Source organism: Poecilia reticulata, chromosome 8 (assembly GCF_904066995.2).
Source record: "Poecilia reticulata chromosome 8, P_reticulata-male-v2, whole genome shotgun sequence".
Taxonomy (NCBI): Eukaryota; Metazoa; Chordata; class Actinopteri; order Cyprinodontiformes; family Poeciliidae; genus Poecilia; species Poecilia reticulata.
This window is the reverse complement of record NC_088837.1, coordinates 13,338,654-13,352,640: the sequence shown is the minus strand read 5'-3', so window position 1 is coordinate 13,352,640 and position 13,987 is coordinate 13,338,654. Positions and strand designations below refer to the sequence as shown.

General features: G+C 40.5%; 2 protein-coding genes across 4 annotated transcripts; one reads left to right on the top strand and one right to left on the bottom strand.

The window, feature by feature from the left end:
* Positions 1-96: 96 nt before the first annotated feature.
* Positions 97-7,548, bottom strand: e4f1 (E4F transcription factor 1). Of its 3 annotated transcripts, none has more exons than XM_081609968.1 (14): positions 7,395-7,548; positions 6,993-7,123; positions 6,351-6,432; positions 5,923-6,104; positions 5,706-5,826; positions 5,444-5,596; positions 4,317-4,504; positions 4,001-4,238; positions 3,810-3,911; positions 3,203-3,420; positions 2,897-3,095; positions 2,640-2,803; positions 2,202-2,261; positions 97-2,024 (listed from the first exon to the last, which is right to left on the bottom strand). In XM_081609968.1, exons 1-14 carry the CDS (start codon positions 7,489-7,491, stop codon positions 1,662-1,664), a joined length of 2,298 nt encoding a protein of 765 aa, XP_081466094.1. In that variant the 5' UTR covers positions 7,492-7,548; the 3' UTR covers positions 97-1,661. The 3 variants fall into 3 exon arrangements, with proteins under 3 accessions (XP_081466094.1, XP_008415024.1, XP_081466095.1); XM_008416802.3 differs by having other exon boundaries at positions 3,810-3,915; positions 4,035-4,238; XM_081609969.1 differs by having other exon boundaries at positions 6,387-6,432.
* A 1,458-nt stretch (positions 7,549-9,006) lies between these two features.
* narfl (nuclear prelamin A recognition factor-like) lies at positions 9,007-13,952 on the top strand. The gene is made up of 11 exons (XM_008416804.2): positions 9,007-9,130; positions 10,240-10,335; positions 11,087-11,230; positions 11,334-11,463; positions 11,570-11,704; positions 11,875-11,993; positions 12,398-12,527; positions 12,615-12,687; positions 12,765-12,902; positions 13,034-13,191; positions 13,375-13,952. The coding sequence occupies exons 1-11, from the start codon at positions 9,065-9,067 to the stop codon at positions 13,614-13,616; spliced, it is 1,431 nt and encodes a 476-aa protein (XP_008415026.2). The 5' UTR covers positions 9,007-9,064; the 3' UTR covers positions 13,617-13,952.
* Positions 13,953-13,987: the final 35 nt, after the last annotated feature.

Below are 13,987 nucleotides of genomic sequence, written 5' to 3'. Positions count from 1 at the left end.
CGGGCTTCAAGGTTACAAGCACCAACTGGAGCAACAAATATTTTTCCCAGCAGAAGTTCTAGCAAACAAACAAAAAAAAAACTTAGAAACAAGAGCTGTAAGAAAATAGCATTTATTTCAAATAAAATGTGCTTCGGCTAACACATTTTACATTTTAGCAGCTGTGTGAAATGCTAGAGGACACAATACCTCTGCAAACGGGAACACTGTATCGTGGACGGCCTTGGACAAGCAGCCCAACCTGTCAGCCTTTAAAGGTCACCGCACTTCAAATCCGAGATAAAAAGTTCAAAAACGTGACTGCGGTTGAGGCAGGGAACTGGGAATTATGCAAGATTTCCATTACAAAATCTCATCCTCAGCACTTGGAGGGTTTCAAAACATGCTGCACGTTCGTTTAAAAAAACATCACCTTTGCTTTTGAGGTTTTTTATCTGAAAGTTCAAACAACGATTCAGTGGATGAGAATTACTGCACCTTGCTAAAGATGCACCGAAACCAACTTCACTGGGATTTTATGTGATTGAGCAACACATAATTGTGAAATGGAAATTAAATACAACCATTGATTTCTTGCATCTATTATTTTAGACAAACAAGCACCTGAAAAGTGTGGCGTACTTCATTCAGGTGCCCCTAAAAAATAGAGTGCAACCCACCGCCTTCAGAAGTCACCCATTTTTTGAAAACATTTCATTTTCCTCCTGCTTCACATTTATCACATCGCATAAAATAAATGTGTGGTTGCTTTGTGACAAAAATGTGAAAAGGTTCAACGGGAAAAACTCTTTAGGCATATTTCAAAGCTTTTGTGGCATCTAGACAAACTTGGCTGCATTTCAAAATTTCTCTCACTCGGATATAACTGAATTATGCTTTTGGATTATTGAAAATTTCAATGAGCGCATAAACTTTCTTTAGGCAGAATATGGAAAATGTCCAGTACTCAGCTCAGCTCAAAATTCAAAATGAGTTCAGGAATATCCAGCTCCAGTTCTCGAGGTAGACTCTCGCAGGTTTTGGATGTTTTCTTTCTTTCTTCATGTCACCTTGCCAGACAGAAGCCTGTCGATCAACTATTCATCTTATTCAGGTGTGTCCAATCAGAAAAAATCTAAAACACGAGAGACACTTGAGTATTCAGAACTCACTTCGGATACTACCAAGTTTGATAAATACTAAGGTTTGGATGTAACAAACTAAACATAAAGAACAGAATTCTTTTTTAAAAATTCAGATCATCAATATTTAGATTCTGAAATAAAACTAATGTAGCCTAAAGATTCTAATATTTCTTTTTCTCTTGTCTAACAAAGAGTGTAGGAATCCTGTGGACTATATGGGGGGAAAAAGATGAATTTGGATATGTTCTGGCCTAACATTCAAATGAATTTAGCATTAGACGTATTAAACTGTTTATTGGATCACAAATAAGTCACATCGAATGCATTTATGTTACTGATCCAGTTAATAACACTAAGAGTAGGGTAAACCTACTCCCTGTTAACATTCGTTTCTTCATTCAAAATGTCTTTTTTTTATTTCCGTCAGTAGGAGTTTTATAAAAACTTTGGCCTCAACTTCATAGTTGACTCATCCACACAAAAACTCCAACAAACAGACTAAAAGCCAGACGAGTCCATCGGTAGAATCCTCTTTGATCATACAACTACAGTCTGAATTTCCACCTCCTCTGGGGAGGTGATGACATACTCCTCTTGCTGCTGCACCATCTGTATTCCCTCCACTGCTTCCTCTGTGGTAACCATAGTAACAGTCCCCCCGACATCCTCGACGGTGCCCGTCGTGGCCAGCAGCGTCCCGTCGCTGATGGCGGAGGCAAGCGTCATGGCCACCTGCTCTGTCAGGCTCTCCGGCGTGGCGATGGTGATGGTGTCCCCGCAGTCGGAGATGGAGGCGCTTTCCTCGTCCGCCCCGACGTTTCGCACGATGATCTGGTGGCTGGCGGCGCCGTGGGACTGGCTGACGATCTGCTGCACCACTTTCATGATCTGGTTGCCCATCTTGGAAGAACGGAAATTCGAAAGAAAAAAAAAAAAAAAAAAACGTCAGAGGACCTGTGAGACGGACTTAACGAGAACTTAACTTTGTGCATTAATGAGCTTACGTTTTGAAGTGAGCAACAGTTACATAGATAATGCATAAGTTCTCTTTAGAGCTCCCCAAACGTGCACACTGACCTCATTTTGGCTGTCCTGAATGAGTGTGACTTCTTGCTGCATTTCCTCTTCGGTTTGAGTCTAGATGGCGTGAAAGAATCGAGAAGTAGAAGAACTTTTGTTATACTTTTCATGTAGATCTCCCCGGACCGGAAGGCTCCCTGCATAAAACCCCTGAAATACTATCAGGAAATTATGAGATTGCAAATAATAAATTATGTTCCAATCAAGATGCTTAGAGCAGATTAAAGAAGGTCATTAATTGAAAAATTATTAACCAGAACCAACGACTGGATTAATTTTGCACTAAAGAATTAATGACTTTCTGATTCTAAAAATCATTGTGTGATACGAAATAAAAGTATGATTTAAAAGTGTAAGGTTAAAACTATTTCACAGAATAAACAAATGGCTGCAGAGGTTTTTCTGTGTAATCGTCCTCCAAACATTTGCTCCCACCTTTATGATATACTCCTGTGTGTCCGCCACCACCGAGGAGAACTCCACCAGCATGGCGTGAGGATCTTCTGTGATGACTTCTGCTGCGCTCAGGCTGTCCGCAGACGCCTGCTCCTCGGCCACAACGCCCTGCTGCTCGTTGGCGTTATCCTTATTGCAGCCACCTGGTGTGTAAACAAAAAAAATATAAGATCAGCTTTGTGTCAGAGCCGTAAACGCCCGAGTCGTTTGAGTTTGCTTCTGCGCGTCGCCCTGACCTTTGGCGCGCATGTGCCGGTTGAGCGTCCCGTGCTCGGCGAAGCCCCGCCCACACTTGGGGCACTTGAAAGGCCTCTCTCCTGTGTGGTGGCGGATGTGTCGCACCAGAGAGCCTTTCTCTCTGAAGCCTCTGAAGCAGAACTCGCACACGTAAGGTTTCTCGTCGCCGTGAGTCCGTTGGTGAACTTGTAAGGCGTTCTGAGAAAAATGTAATACAAGAATTACAAAAAAAAAAAAAAAAAAGAAAATAAAAGAGCCAAAACAATCAGAATTTTAGCTGTGTATGTACAGCCGCTGTAATCCACCTTGGTCTTGTATCCCTTGTTGCATCTGTGACAGTGGTAGGGCCTCTCATCCGAGTGGGCTCTCATGTGTTCGCGTACGTGTCCGATGGTTTTATACAGCTTGCCGCACTCGCCGCATTTATACCGCCTCTCGCTGACGTGGACTTCCATGTGCTTCTTTAACAGGTAGCCAGTGAGAAACTCCTTTTGACATAGCGTGCACTTAAACGGTTTATAACCTATAAAACAAGGATAAGCACACAGATCATATAAAAAAAAAAAGAATCAAAACATTTTTTATCTGTATTCTTATTATAAATTGTCCCATGCATCAGAAAATGGTAGTTTATGTTTGTTCTCAGAAGAACTAACACTGACTGTGTCTGACCTGGAGGGGAATAATCTTACATCATGGGGTCCCATTACGCTACATTGTACTTTCTATTGGTCTATCACATCTAACATCAATTAAATACATAGAAGTTTGTGGTTGTAACATGACAACATGTGAAAAAGCTTAACAACAAGTTAGTAACTCATTCCTTGCACTCCAAGAAAAATTCTACGAGGAAATCTTGACTCTTGTGTATGGTACTGGAAAGAGCTGCAACGTTCAATATGGGCTTACCTAAATGACCTTTGACATGAAAACGGAAATAATTTACGCCTTTGAACGACCGACTGCAGTGCGGACAAGTGTAGAGCTTGCAGGACGCTCGATCTTCAGCCGCTTCCTGTCCAAGAAACAAGAAAACGGTTATGACTCCTGGAAAATTTCTCCAAAGCAACCTTTTTGAACAAAAAATATTTGTGAGGCACATGCCTCCTCCGTCTCTTCAAACTCTTCTTTAACCTGGATCTCAATCACACTCTGATCAACGTCAGTAGCGTCTGGAATGTCTTTGTCCAGCTCCTGCGCTGCCGGCGAGGATTCCTCCACCACCGTCTCCTCGGTGCCCAGGGCGATGCCGGAGTTGATGATGGCCTGGCAGATGAGGCTGTCGCCGGCGGCGGCGGCAGCGGCCAGAGCATCCGCCTGAGACTGGTCCACCACCACCTGGTTCAACCAAGCAACACCAGGTTGAGATACGACCGAAAGGGAAACGCACGTAAGACTTAAAGCGTGCGCTCTCACCTGCTGCTCCTGTGTTGTCCCGTCCACCTCCATTGTGAAGTGGACCTGACGGAGGACCTCCTGGGAGCCGGCCTCCACCACACTGACCACAGCAGTCTGAGCCTCCACCATCTCCTGCTCCTCAGCATGCTGCTCCACAACTACCACTTCCTGTTGGGCCACTTCCTGACCATGGTCAGTTTCAACTCCTGAAACAATCACACCGTCTCAGGACCTGCTTCCATCTACTGTGTCACTGCACTTCAAGCCAGATTAAACAGGGAGAAGTTTTGCTAAGTTTATAAATAAATTTAAACTCCACTTCAGAATATTTATAAAAATAACTGCATTGGGAGACTTACTAGAACTAAGTTATAGTAAGGTTTTAGGAAGTTAAAGTATTAAAGCTTTTACAATTGTAAGAGTTTTTAAATGTTAGCACTAATTGAGTTTCCTCCAACTCTATAGATCATCGATGTGTCCCTCCCCCACATGCTGCTGCACACAGCTGGCTAAAAGAAATCAGGCACATTTTCCCACACTTACAAAAAAAGACAAATTTAGCTATCTGGAAACACTGTCAGCGGTGAAAAACACACAGAAATCATGGTATGGATTAAAAGGAGCTTCACTGCTGTTGGCAAACTACAAGAAGCATTCATGTTAAACAGCTGACCACAGAGTAGCTGTAAGCTAGGTTAACATGACTATGTCAGCTTGTTACACCGCTGGATTTGATCCACTTGAAACATGTTGCTAAACTGACCAGAGTTTAATTTATAGGTATATTTAACTTATGCTGTACCACTAAAAAAAAAAAAACAACCAATAGGAAATGTTAATAAATTACATGACGGTTGCCATTACAATCTGTATTATATATTGGAAGTTCTTAAATACTGAATACGATTTAAAGTTCTATATTTTTCTACACATAGATTATTGGCCATCATTTTTTAAACTCAGGCTTCAAAATGGAAACCTGCAAAATTGTAACACTTAAAAGGTTAGATGAATGGATAAATAGCTGGACGGATATATGGACAGATTGACAGACTGATGGATGGATGTAGGACTTGTTGGATGTATAAATGGATGCAACTGTGCAGTGACTGCACTGCATTTATTTTCTTTAAAATTAGTCTGACCTTTCTGCACTCCGTCTTTGTTGACCAGGATCTCTTTGTACTGGACAAACCGGATCTTCTCTGTGCAGGGAGTCAGGGATTTCAGATGTCTGGTGAGAGCCCCCGACTCTCTGAAGGACTGCCCACACAGGGTGCACCGATACGGCCGCTCATCTGCACGCAGTGGAGAAGAAAGCAAAATAGAAAAGTTTTGATTTCTGACACAGATGTCAAAGTGAGTAAATTTCAGCAGTGCTGCGTGGCTCCAGCTCATTCTCCACACCAGTGTGCCGACGGTTGTGACGTATCAGTGAGCCTTTGGTGCGAAATGAAGTCCCGCACAGGCTACAGGAGAAGTTCTTCTGGTCACTGTGAGTTTTCATGTGAGTCCTCAAGATGTTTGTCTACGGAGTGAAACAGAATCACAGAGTGAACGAAAGTTAGAAACAAGCAACAACTAAGGTAATTGCATCATGTGGCTTATCAATTGATTGACTCACGGTTTTAAATGTCTTTTCACAAAGGTGACAGATGTAACGTCCCTCCTGATTTACTTTGAAAGTCTGCTGTTCACCGTCAGCGTTTTCAGATTGAAACGTTGCGCTTTTATCAGACTGGTCGGTGACTTTAATAGAAGCGATTTTCTTCCTATGACCTCGACCCATTGGACCATTTCTTTCATCTGCATGGAGAACAAAATAGCAGAAATTTAGCACAGTACCGCAGAGAAAATTAACTGAGCAAACATAATACATAGTTGGATAACAAATTGATAAATAACTGTGTAAAACTAATGTATTTGTAATTCAAACTATGTACTCCAATTAAAAATATGCATCTTCTGTGGTTTTTAAGGTTCTCAAGGATTCTATAGAGCAGCAGAAAAAGTAAAAAAAAAAAAAAAAAGACATTAAGGTTGATAATCTACCATCGGTGGTTGTTGCTGGTTTAACTGTAGATATACCTTCAGTTTTCACCTTGGACGCTGAGCTTCCAGTACTCGAAGAGACCTATAGAAAAGAAATCATAACAAAATGACATACTAAAGAAGTTTCATGGTTTAATTACATGAGCACAGACGGGAGAAAAACATAGTCGTACCATAACCATACATATACCTTTTTGTTCTTAGCTGTGTTTATCTTGATGGTGAGAAAAAGAAAAAAAAAAGACTTGCTCCAGGTTGGTGTTTGCTAAGAGGAATATTTTTGCTTTTTGAGTGTTTATCTCCTTGGACTGATCTGACAACTAAATTTCCCTTTTATCTGACAGATTAAAATTGATCATGCCAAGGAAATTCAATAACCATTTGTATTATGTAAAACAATATTTGGATCTTGGCAACAACCCCAATTTATGAAGAAATTAAATATCTAATTTAGCTTTGTTTTTAAATAAAAAATTATGTTTTCTGAAGTGAACATTTATTCCTCTAGAATGTATCAACAGTAAATCAATCTGAAAGATTTCCCAGTGGATGATCAAGATTGTATTGACCACAACAACACAGTTTATTGGATAAACAAACAAAATAATAATAATTTGAGCTTAGAACTGTCTGAGGACATGCCTGCTGGTTGGCCTCCTGAGAAGCCTGTCTGGTCTCCGGGCGTTTGCAGCACTGCTGCAGCTTGTGCTGGATGAAAGCCTCCAGGCTGGAGAACTCACACCGACACCGCCCGCACTTGTGGACATCATCATCTACAAATGGACGCAAAACAACCATGTAAATGTGAGATACTTCACATTTCTTATGACTTTTAATCCTTACTACTGCAAGGTGCTGCATGTTTGGTGCAACGTTTTCAAATGCCAACAACTGGGCAAATCTACAGCGATGCACCAAAATGGCTAATGTTGCTAACGTTGGTTAGCTGCTACTAGCACAATTTCATTACGAGGAAGTTAGCAAGGCCCAAACATGATAACAGAGATTGAATTTAATCTTGTTTTATGCCGTCAGGGGTCTAACCTTCATCTCCCAGTGTAGTCTGAATGGTGATGGTGTCGGTGCCGTCCGTCGTTTGCTCCTTCTCTGTTTCTGCCGTATGATTATTTTCTGCATTCATGTCGCTTAACTTCTCCGTCTCTGTCGCAACGCAGCAGCGGGGCGGGAGCAAATATGGCGGATTTACGACCGCGTAGTCATAACAACTAAAGGGCGCGTGCACGTGTGGAATGAAATAAAAAGATTTTCTGCGAGGGACTTGGTCATAAACTGTCTAATTCCTCGTCATGTGCCTCTAGAGGTGGTTCTTGTTCCGAAATAATTTACACATTTGGACAATGATGCATTTGAAACCGGAAAATCAGACTTTTGGGTTAAAATAACACTCCACACAACCTTCTGTTTTGAATTAACTGAAAACAACATTAAATAGAGGGTATTGAAACAATAGCTTATAAGGACTGGGCAAGCCAGTTGTGCATAGCAGAAATATTAAAAAAAACCTCATTGATTTCACTCAGAGAAAGCAATGGTATGTCCTGGATGTCTTGGTCAAAACAACAGTATTAATAACATAAGAATACTTTCAATTAAAAAATACTGTTTATCCCAAAAGGAAATTAAATGTTGACATAACTTATAAGTATCTTTAAAAAGTGGACGGTGATGCTGTGGGCAGGAATCGGCCGTTGCAGTCAGTCTTGCAACACATCTGAGGAGGCCTCTGACAGAAGACCTGCTGTGTGACAGTCTCTTTTCCACAGTAACACATCCTGGTTGACATCATAAGATTTGGTAAGTTTGTTAATTCACCTCATTTACTTTTATTGCTCCTCTGTAAATATCTGTCTGGCTGCATAGTTAAAAGACAGGCAGAGAAATGTTTAGGAGTCAACAAAAAAGTGCCACTAAATAGGGTTCCTTACCATCTTCTTTTGAGCTAATTGTTTTAATTTTACATTGACATATTTGTTATTTAGTTGAGGTATTTCTGTCTCTGTTTTTTTCAAGATTAGTGTGTATGGTTGAAAACAAGGACTGATTAAAAAAAAGGTGTTACCAAGATAAACAAACAGACTAAAACATTTTGAATCTAGTGTTGACACAGCAGCATCTTACCTGATCATAGAAACAAGATTCAACAATTGAAAATTAGGAGATGTTCTGTAAACATTTGATCAATGATATTGGGATGTTGGCTGTGATCTTGAACAACTCGATGTTCAAATTAAATAGTCTTGTTGTGGTTCTCACAGCTTGCTTTTGGGAAAACAACACAATATGGCAAATATCATCTAAGTTTTTCCACAAACCCTCCTTCTTTCATCTTCAAACATTTGTTGTAGAGTTCACAATGTAACGTTGAGATTAAAGTCAACATTCAAGTTAAAGAAGATATTTAGTGAAGGTAATAAAGGATTTGTTTTAATCTTATTTTCAACAAATAACATTACAAATATAGATTTTTTTTATTTGTATCTAAGCACCTAAAGTATATTTTAGTCATTCAAACCATATTATGATTACTATTTTTCTCTACGATAATGTAGAAGTACATTTAAGTACATATGATGAAGGACCCACAACTGAAAAAATTCTCAGAGGTGAGCTGTTGCGCAGCTTTTCCAGTTGTGGATAAAGTTGAATCAAGACTTCGCGACACTAATATAAACAACAACTTTACGGCAGTGAGTATGGCGTCTCACTTCAGCGGTGTCCTGCAGCTGACAGATCTCGACGATTTTATCACCCCGTCGCAGGTCGGAAACTTTAACTAGTATAGCATAACGTTACCGGATATTAATTTTGGTAGAATGAGATAAATATTAATGATTCGTCGGCTTTTTGAGTCTGATTTTAGTCGCGTAAAAACATGGTGAAGTAGCCAGCAATCGGATGTGTAGTTGTTCTTGTCGCCTGTGTTAGTTGTTTGAGAAGCGACCCATAAGTAGCACCAACAGTGAACTATTGTTGTCTAAAGATAATCATAAATCGATGTTTACCGTTTGGTTGGGGCGTTGATGCCTCCAAAATACAGCCTTAAAAACACGATAAACCGCCGTTAGCTTGCTAATGATAAGGGGGTGATGTAAGAAGACTGAACTAAGCCCATCTCTGATAATTTGTGATAATAATACTCTCAGCTTGTGGTTACTTGAAGTCTCTAATTTAAGAACCTTAGTGCTGGCACTGACAATTTTACTGTGATGACTCACTGAGATTTTTGTTTTAGAAATATTAAGAAACAAACAAAACATTCAGCACGCCAATCAGGAAAATTGTAGTTTATTTAAAACATATTTTCCAGTTAAGCTCAAATGTTCAATAAACCTTGTTCAGTTTCGATGCATCGACATGCATTATTTGATGTACTGACACAAATAATGATGTAACTTACAAAGCTTTTAGTGTGTTAATGAAACCATTTATCTCCTTGGACTGATATTTACAGATTATAGCAGTGAACTAAAAGGTAACGTGGCCAATTTAAAACTGAATTGATATTTTAGAATCCTATCTAACCAAAATAACAATACACATTTCCCTCTTAGCTTCCATCCAACTCTATTCTCATCGATAGAAACGTAATCAGAGCAAAGATGGAACAAACCAATGCTTATAATAAAGCTACCTTGATTAAAATAATCCTGTTAATCTGAAGATACAACATTGTTTATGGCTGGCACATTTTAAAATGTGATGACATGAACACACAAACAAAAAGTGAGACAAGGTTCCAGATTTTTTTTTTCTTATTCCTTTTTCTGTCTTGATTGCTGCTGAAATGATGGAAAACCTTATTGTTGTGGTTTAAGAAAATCCAAAAATATTTAGTTTCATATTTGCCCTCTTGTTTCTGTTTTTGTAGGAATGTGTCAAACCAGTCAAAGTAGAGAAGAAACAAGGTAAATCTGTGGCCAAAATACAGATAGAGGATGACGGAAGTTATGTGCAAGTCAACCAGGTGGGTATCACGACTCGACGGCATCATGACATTAAAAAACATGTTATTACTGTGTTGTACTCACTGTTACATGCGCTTTGCACACCTGGATGGCTTAGTTTATCTAAATTTAAAGGAACTCTGGTTGTGTTGGCCTAATGCTAAACCTTCACCATTAGAAGCACCTCTAGTAAAACTAACACAACTAATAAAAAGGCTAATTCAGATCATCGGGGGGATCATTTCAGAGTTTCATGTAAAAAAAAAAATACATTGGTTTTGAATTTTGTTTGCATAATTCCATTTTACTTCATTTGCAAACAATTTCACACAGAGCAATGTGCAAAGGTCCAAATTATTGCACAAGACGGCACACGCTGCAATGCACAGCACTTTGTACTAAAAATCGGTTCACCTGCAGCTGCTCATGGTGCTGCTGTTTATCGAAGCTGTGTTGGCTGAAACCGATGGTAGAGGCATACAGTTTTTACACTTTTTAGTACAAATTCTTGTGTGCATCCGACTCCAGATGTGATCTCAATGGTGATGACATTATAATAGGAAAACTGCAGGTTTTAAGACATGTAAGCCAAGCACTGAAAGAATATGAGTGCCATGGTTGGCACTCATAAATAAAGTTCTCCAGATTTCTCATGACGCAGAAGTGCTTGAGCAATCGATGATTCCTGATCCTGTATGACTGGATCTTTTCCCACAATCTGTCGTTAAACTCTTATTGGTGTCTTTGAACTGAACTCATTTGTTGTTGAAGGATGGAGGAAAACAGAAGCTGGAGAGAGCAAAGATCACGCTAAACGACTGCTTGGCCTGCAGTGGCTGCATCACTTCAGCCGAGAGCGTCCTGATCGCGCAACAGAGTCACGAGGAGCTTTTAAAAGTGCTGCGGAACAACAAGGTAGAGCTGCGATGTGTTACCGGGAATAGTTCTGTAGCACTGTTTATGATCCTGAATTTGCTGTTATCGTTTTCTGTCTGCATCGCGTCGACTTCCCACGCAGACCAAAGAGACGGAGCAGAAGGTTGTAGTGGTGTCGGTATCGCCCCAGTCCAGAGCCTCCCTTGCAGCACATTACAACCTCAGCAGTAGTGAGGCTGGCAGAAAGCTCACTTCTTTCCTCAAAGGCCTTGGTGTGTACTTTTTTTATTATTATTATTATTATTTTTTATCAATTATTAAATGACACCTAAATGAGGCAGACTAATTTCGTCTCTGCAATGTCTTGTTGTCTTCCAGGTGTTCATCATGTGTTTGACACCAGCTTCAGTCGAACGTTCAGCCTGCTGGAGAGTCAGAGGGAGTTTGTGGAGCGTTTCAGTCGGAAAGAGCAGGACAGCAAAGCCGTGCCCATGCTGACATCCGCCTGTCCAGGTACAGCAGGGGGGGGAAAAAAACGTAGTATGCGCACAAAACTCAACAAATTATGTCAAAGTAGTTGTGGGGAGAGAATACTAAAATAACTTGTTGAAGCAGGAAATAATGTTAACTCTATTCACTAGTTCGTAAAATAAAACTAACGAAAATTACAAAAATGCATGCAGGTTGGATCTGTTATGCAGAGAAGACTCACGGCGACTATATTCTCCCGTACATCAGCACCACTCGCTCTCCACAGCAGATGATGGGCTCTCTGGTGAAAAGCTATTTTGCTGAACAGCAGGTATGCTTTGGAGCTGACATAAAGTGCCAAGCAAAAGTATTCTTACGTATTGAACTTTTATTTTTACACTTTGTCATGTTGCGACCTCAAACTTCAATGATCTTCTTTCCAGAAATGATGTAACAGTGTTACAAACAACAATGTTACCACTGTTGTGATGGTGCAACAGACTTATATCAAAGCACATGTATGTGCTAGAATGGCCTAATCAAAGTCTAAAGCGAAATAAAAATGAGAATCTGTGGCAGGACTATAAAATATATTGTTCGTCCAATCTGACTGAGCTCGATTTAGTTTGGAAAGAGATTGTGAAACTGCGACATGAATACTTTTGCAAGGCACTCAACGTAACTGCAGATAACAGAGAAGAGTTGTTGATCTGTCTGTGGTTGTTTGTCTCTTAGGGTCTTGGTCCACAGCAGATCTACCACGTGGCTGTGATGCCCTGCTTCGACAAGAAACTCGAGGCATCACGCTCCGACTTCTACCTGAGCAAAGCCGAGACCCGAGAAGTGGATTGTGTCATCACTTCTGGTACACCAGCTGCCCTCATTCCGTCTTTTTTTTTTTTTTTGCTTATGGAAATAAAACACTAAAAAGCTCTCTTTGCGGCTGCTGCAGGAGAGGTTCAGAAAATGTTGGAGGAGCAGAATGTGTCTCTTTCTGATGTTGAGCCTGCAGCCCTGGACACAATGCAAGTTTTATCCCGTTTTGATGTACTGCTCTCGATCCTTGCAGAATTTAAACCCACACGCTGTGTGTTTCACGCAGGTTCAGCAGTGTGTGCGGGGATGAGTTCCTGAGCCACGCTGGGAGTGGTTCGGGAGGCTACCTCCATCACGTGTTCACGTATGCTGCCAAGCAGCTGTTTGGGGAGGAGGTGAAAGAACTCACCTACAGCACGCTAAGGTGAAGGAGGCCTTCAAAACGAATGATCATTTCACATCTTCTGATCATAAAGGATCTATTTTTAATTACAAAAAATAAAAAAAAACATGATTATGCCTCACTATTTTTGTATTCTCCACTCTGTGATGCAGGAATAAAGACTTCCAGGAGGTGAGACTGGAGAAAGACGGTGCCGTCCTGCTGTGTTTCGCCTCGACTTATGGCTTCCGCAACATTCAGAACCTCGTGCAGAAACTCAAGAGGGGAAAGTCGCCCTACCACTTTGTGGAAGTTATGGCCTGTCCGTCAGGTAAACGGGAGAATATAGTTTTAGTTCTAGTCCCAGGGGCTTCTTTCATAGTTCTGCGTATTGATGAATAACATCTTGGTTTTTATCAATCTTTGCTACATTAATCCCTGCTCAACATGTCTCACATGTATAAAAATAAGGTCTTCTTGTCAAACTTAACATGTCTGATTTGTTGACCTGCAGGCTGCCTAAATGGTGGTGGGCAGGTGAGGCCCTCATCCAGTCAAAACCAAAAGGAGCTTCTCCAGCAAGTCGAGGAACTCTACAAGGCAGAGCGCCCCCTGTTGCCAGAAAACGACACCCGCGTGGCTGAGTTGTATGAAAGCTGGCTTCGCACCCTGGGAGCGGAGAGAGCCAAAGAGCTGCTACACACACAGTTCCACACTGTGGAGAAAATGACCAACGGGCTCACTATAAAGTGGTGATCTGTGCTCTTGTCTAGCCAAGATGATGTTTGCAGACTTCAGCTTTCGTCCTGACAGAGATGCACATTTTTGATTGTTCTTTTAGGTCTTTTTTTTCCTTTTTCTGTGGGCCTGATAGTGTGGAATACCAGATTATAAACCAATGCCTCTGCACTGAATGTATGTAACTATTTACCCGTTGTCCTCTTAATTAGCTAGTAATGTATTTTGTGTGCAGCCTGTTACATCCGAAACATGTCATTTCCAATCATAAATAGGTAAAATATGATCACCCTTTGTTAATTATATGTAAATGTATAGTTTGAAAACAAAATAAACAATTATTTAATTATTAAAGTGTTGCATACCAAAGTGTGTTCTTTTTCGTTTAC

Bases quoted from the DNA above. Each gene is read 5' to 3' on its own strand.
- e4f1 (XM_081609968.1), bottom strand. From the start codon at position 7,491: ATGAATGCAGAAAATAATCATACGGCAGAAACAGAGAAGGAGCAAACG. The intron at 6,105-6,350 runs GTAGATTATCAA...TTCTCCATGCAG, and splicing joins ACCAGCAACAACCACCGATG to ATGAAAGAAATGGTCCAATG. The intron at 5,827-5,922 runs GTGAGTCAATCA...TTCACTCCGTAG, and splicing joins GTGAAAAGACATTTAAAACC to ACAAACATCTTGAGGACTCA.
- narfl (XM_008416804.2), top strand. From the start codon at position 9,065: ATGGCGTCTCACTTCAGCGGTGTCCTGCAGCTGACAGATCTCGACGAT. The intron at 11,231-11,333 runs GTAGAGCTGCGA...CTTCCCACGCAG, and splicing joins AAGTGCTGCGGAACAACAAG to ACCAAAGAGACGGAGCAGAA. The intron at 13,192-13,374 runs GTAAACGGGAGA...GTTGACCTGCAG, and splicing joins AGTTATGGCCTGTCCGTCAG to GCTGCCTAAATGGTGGTGGG.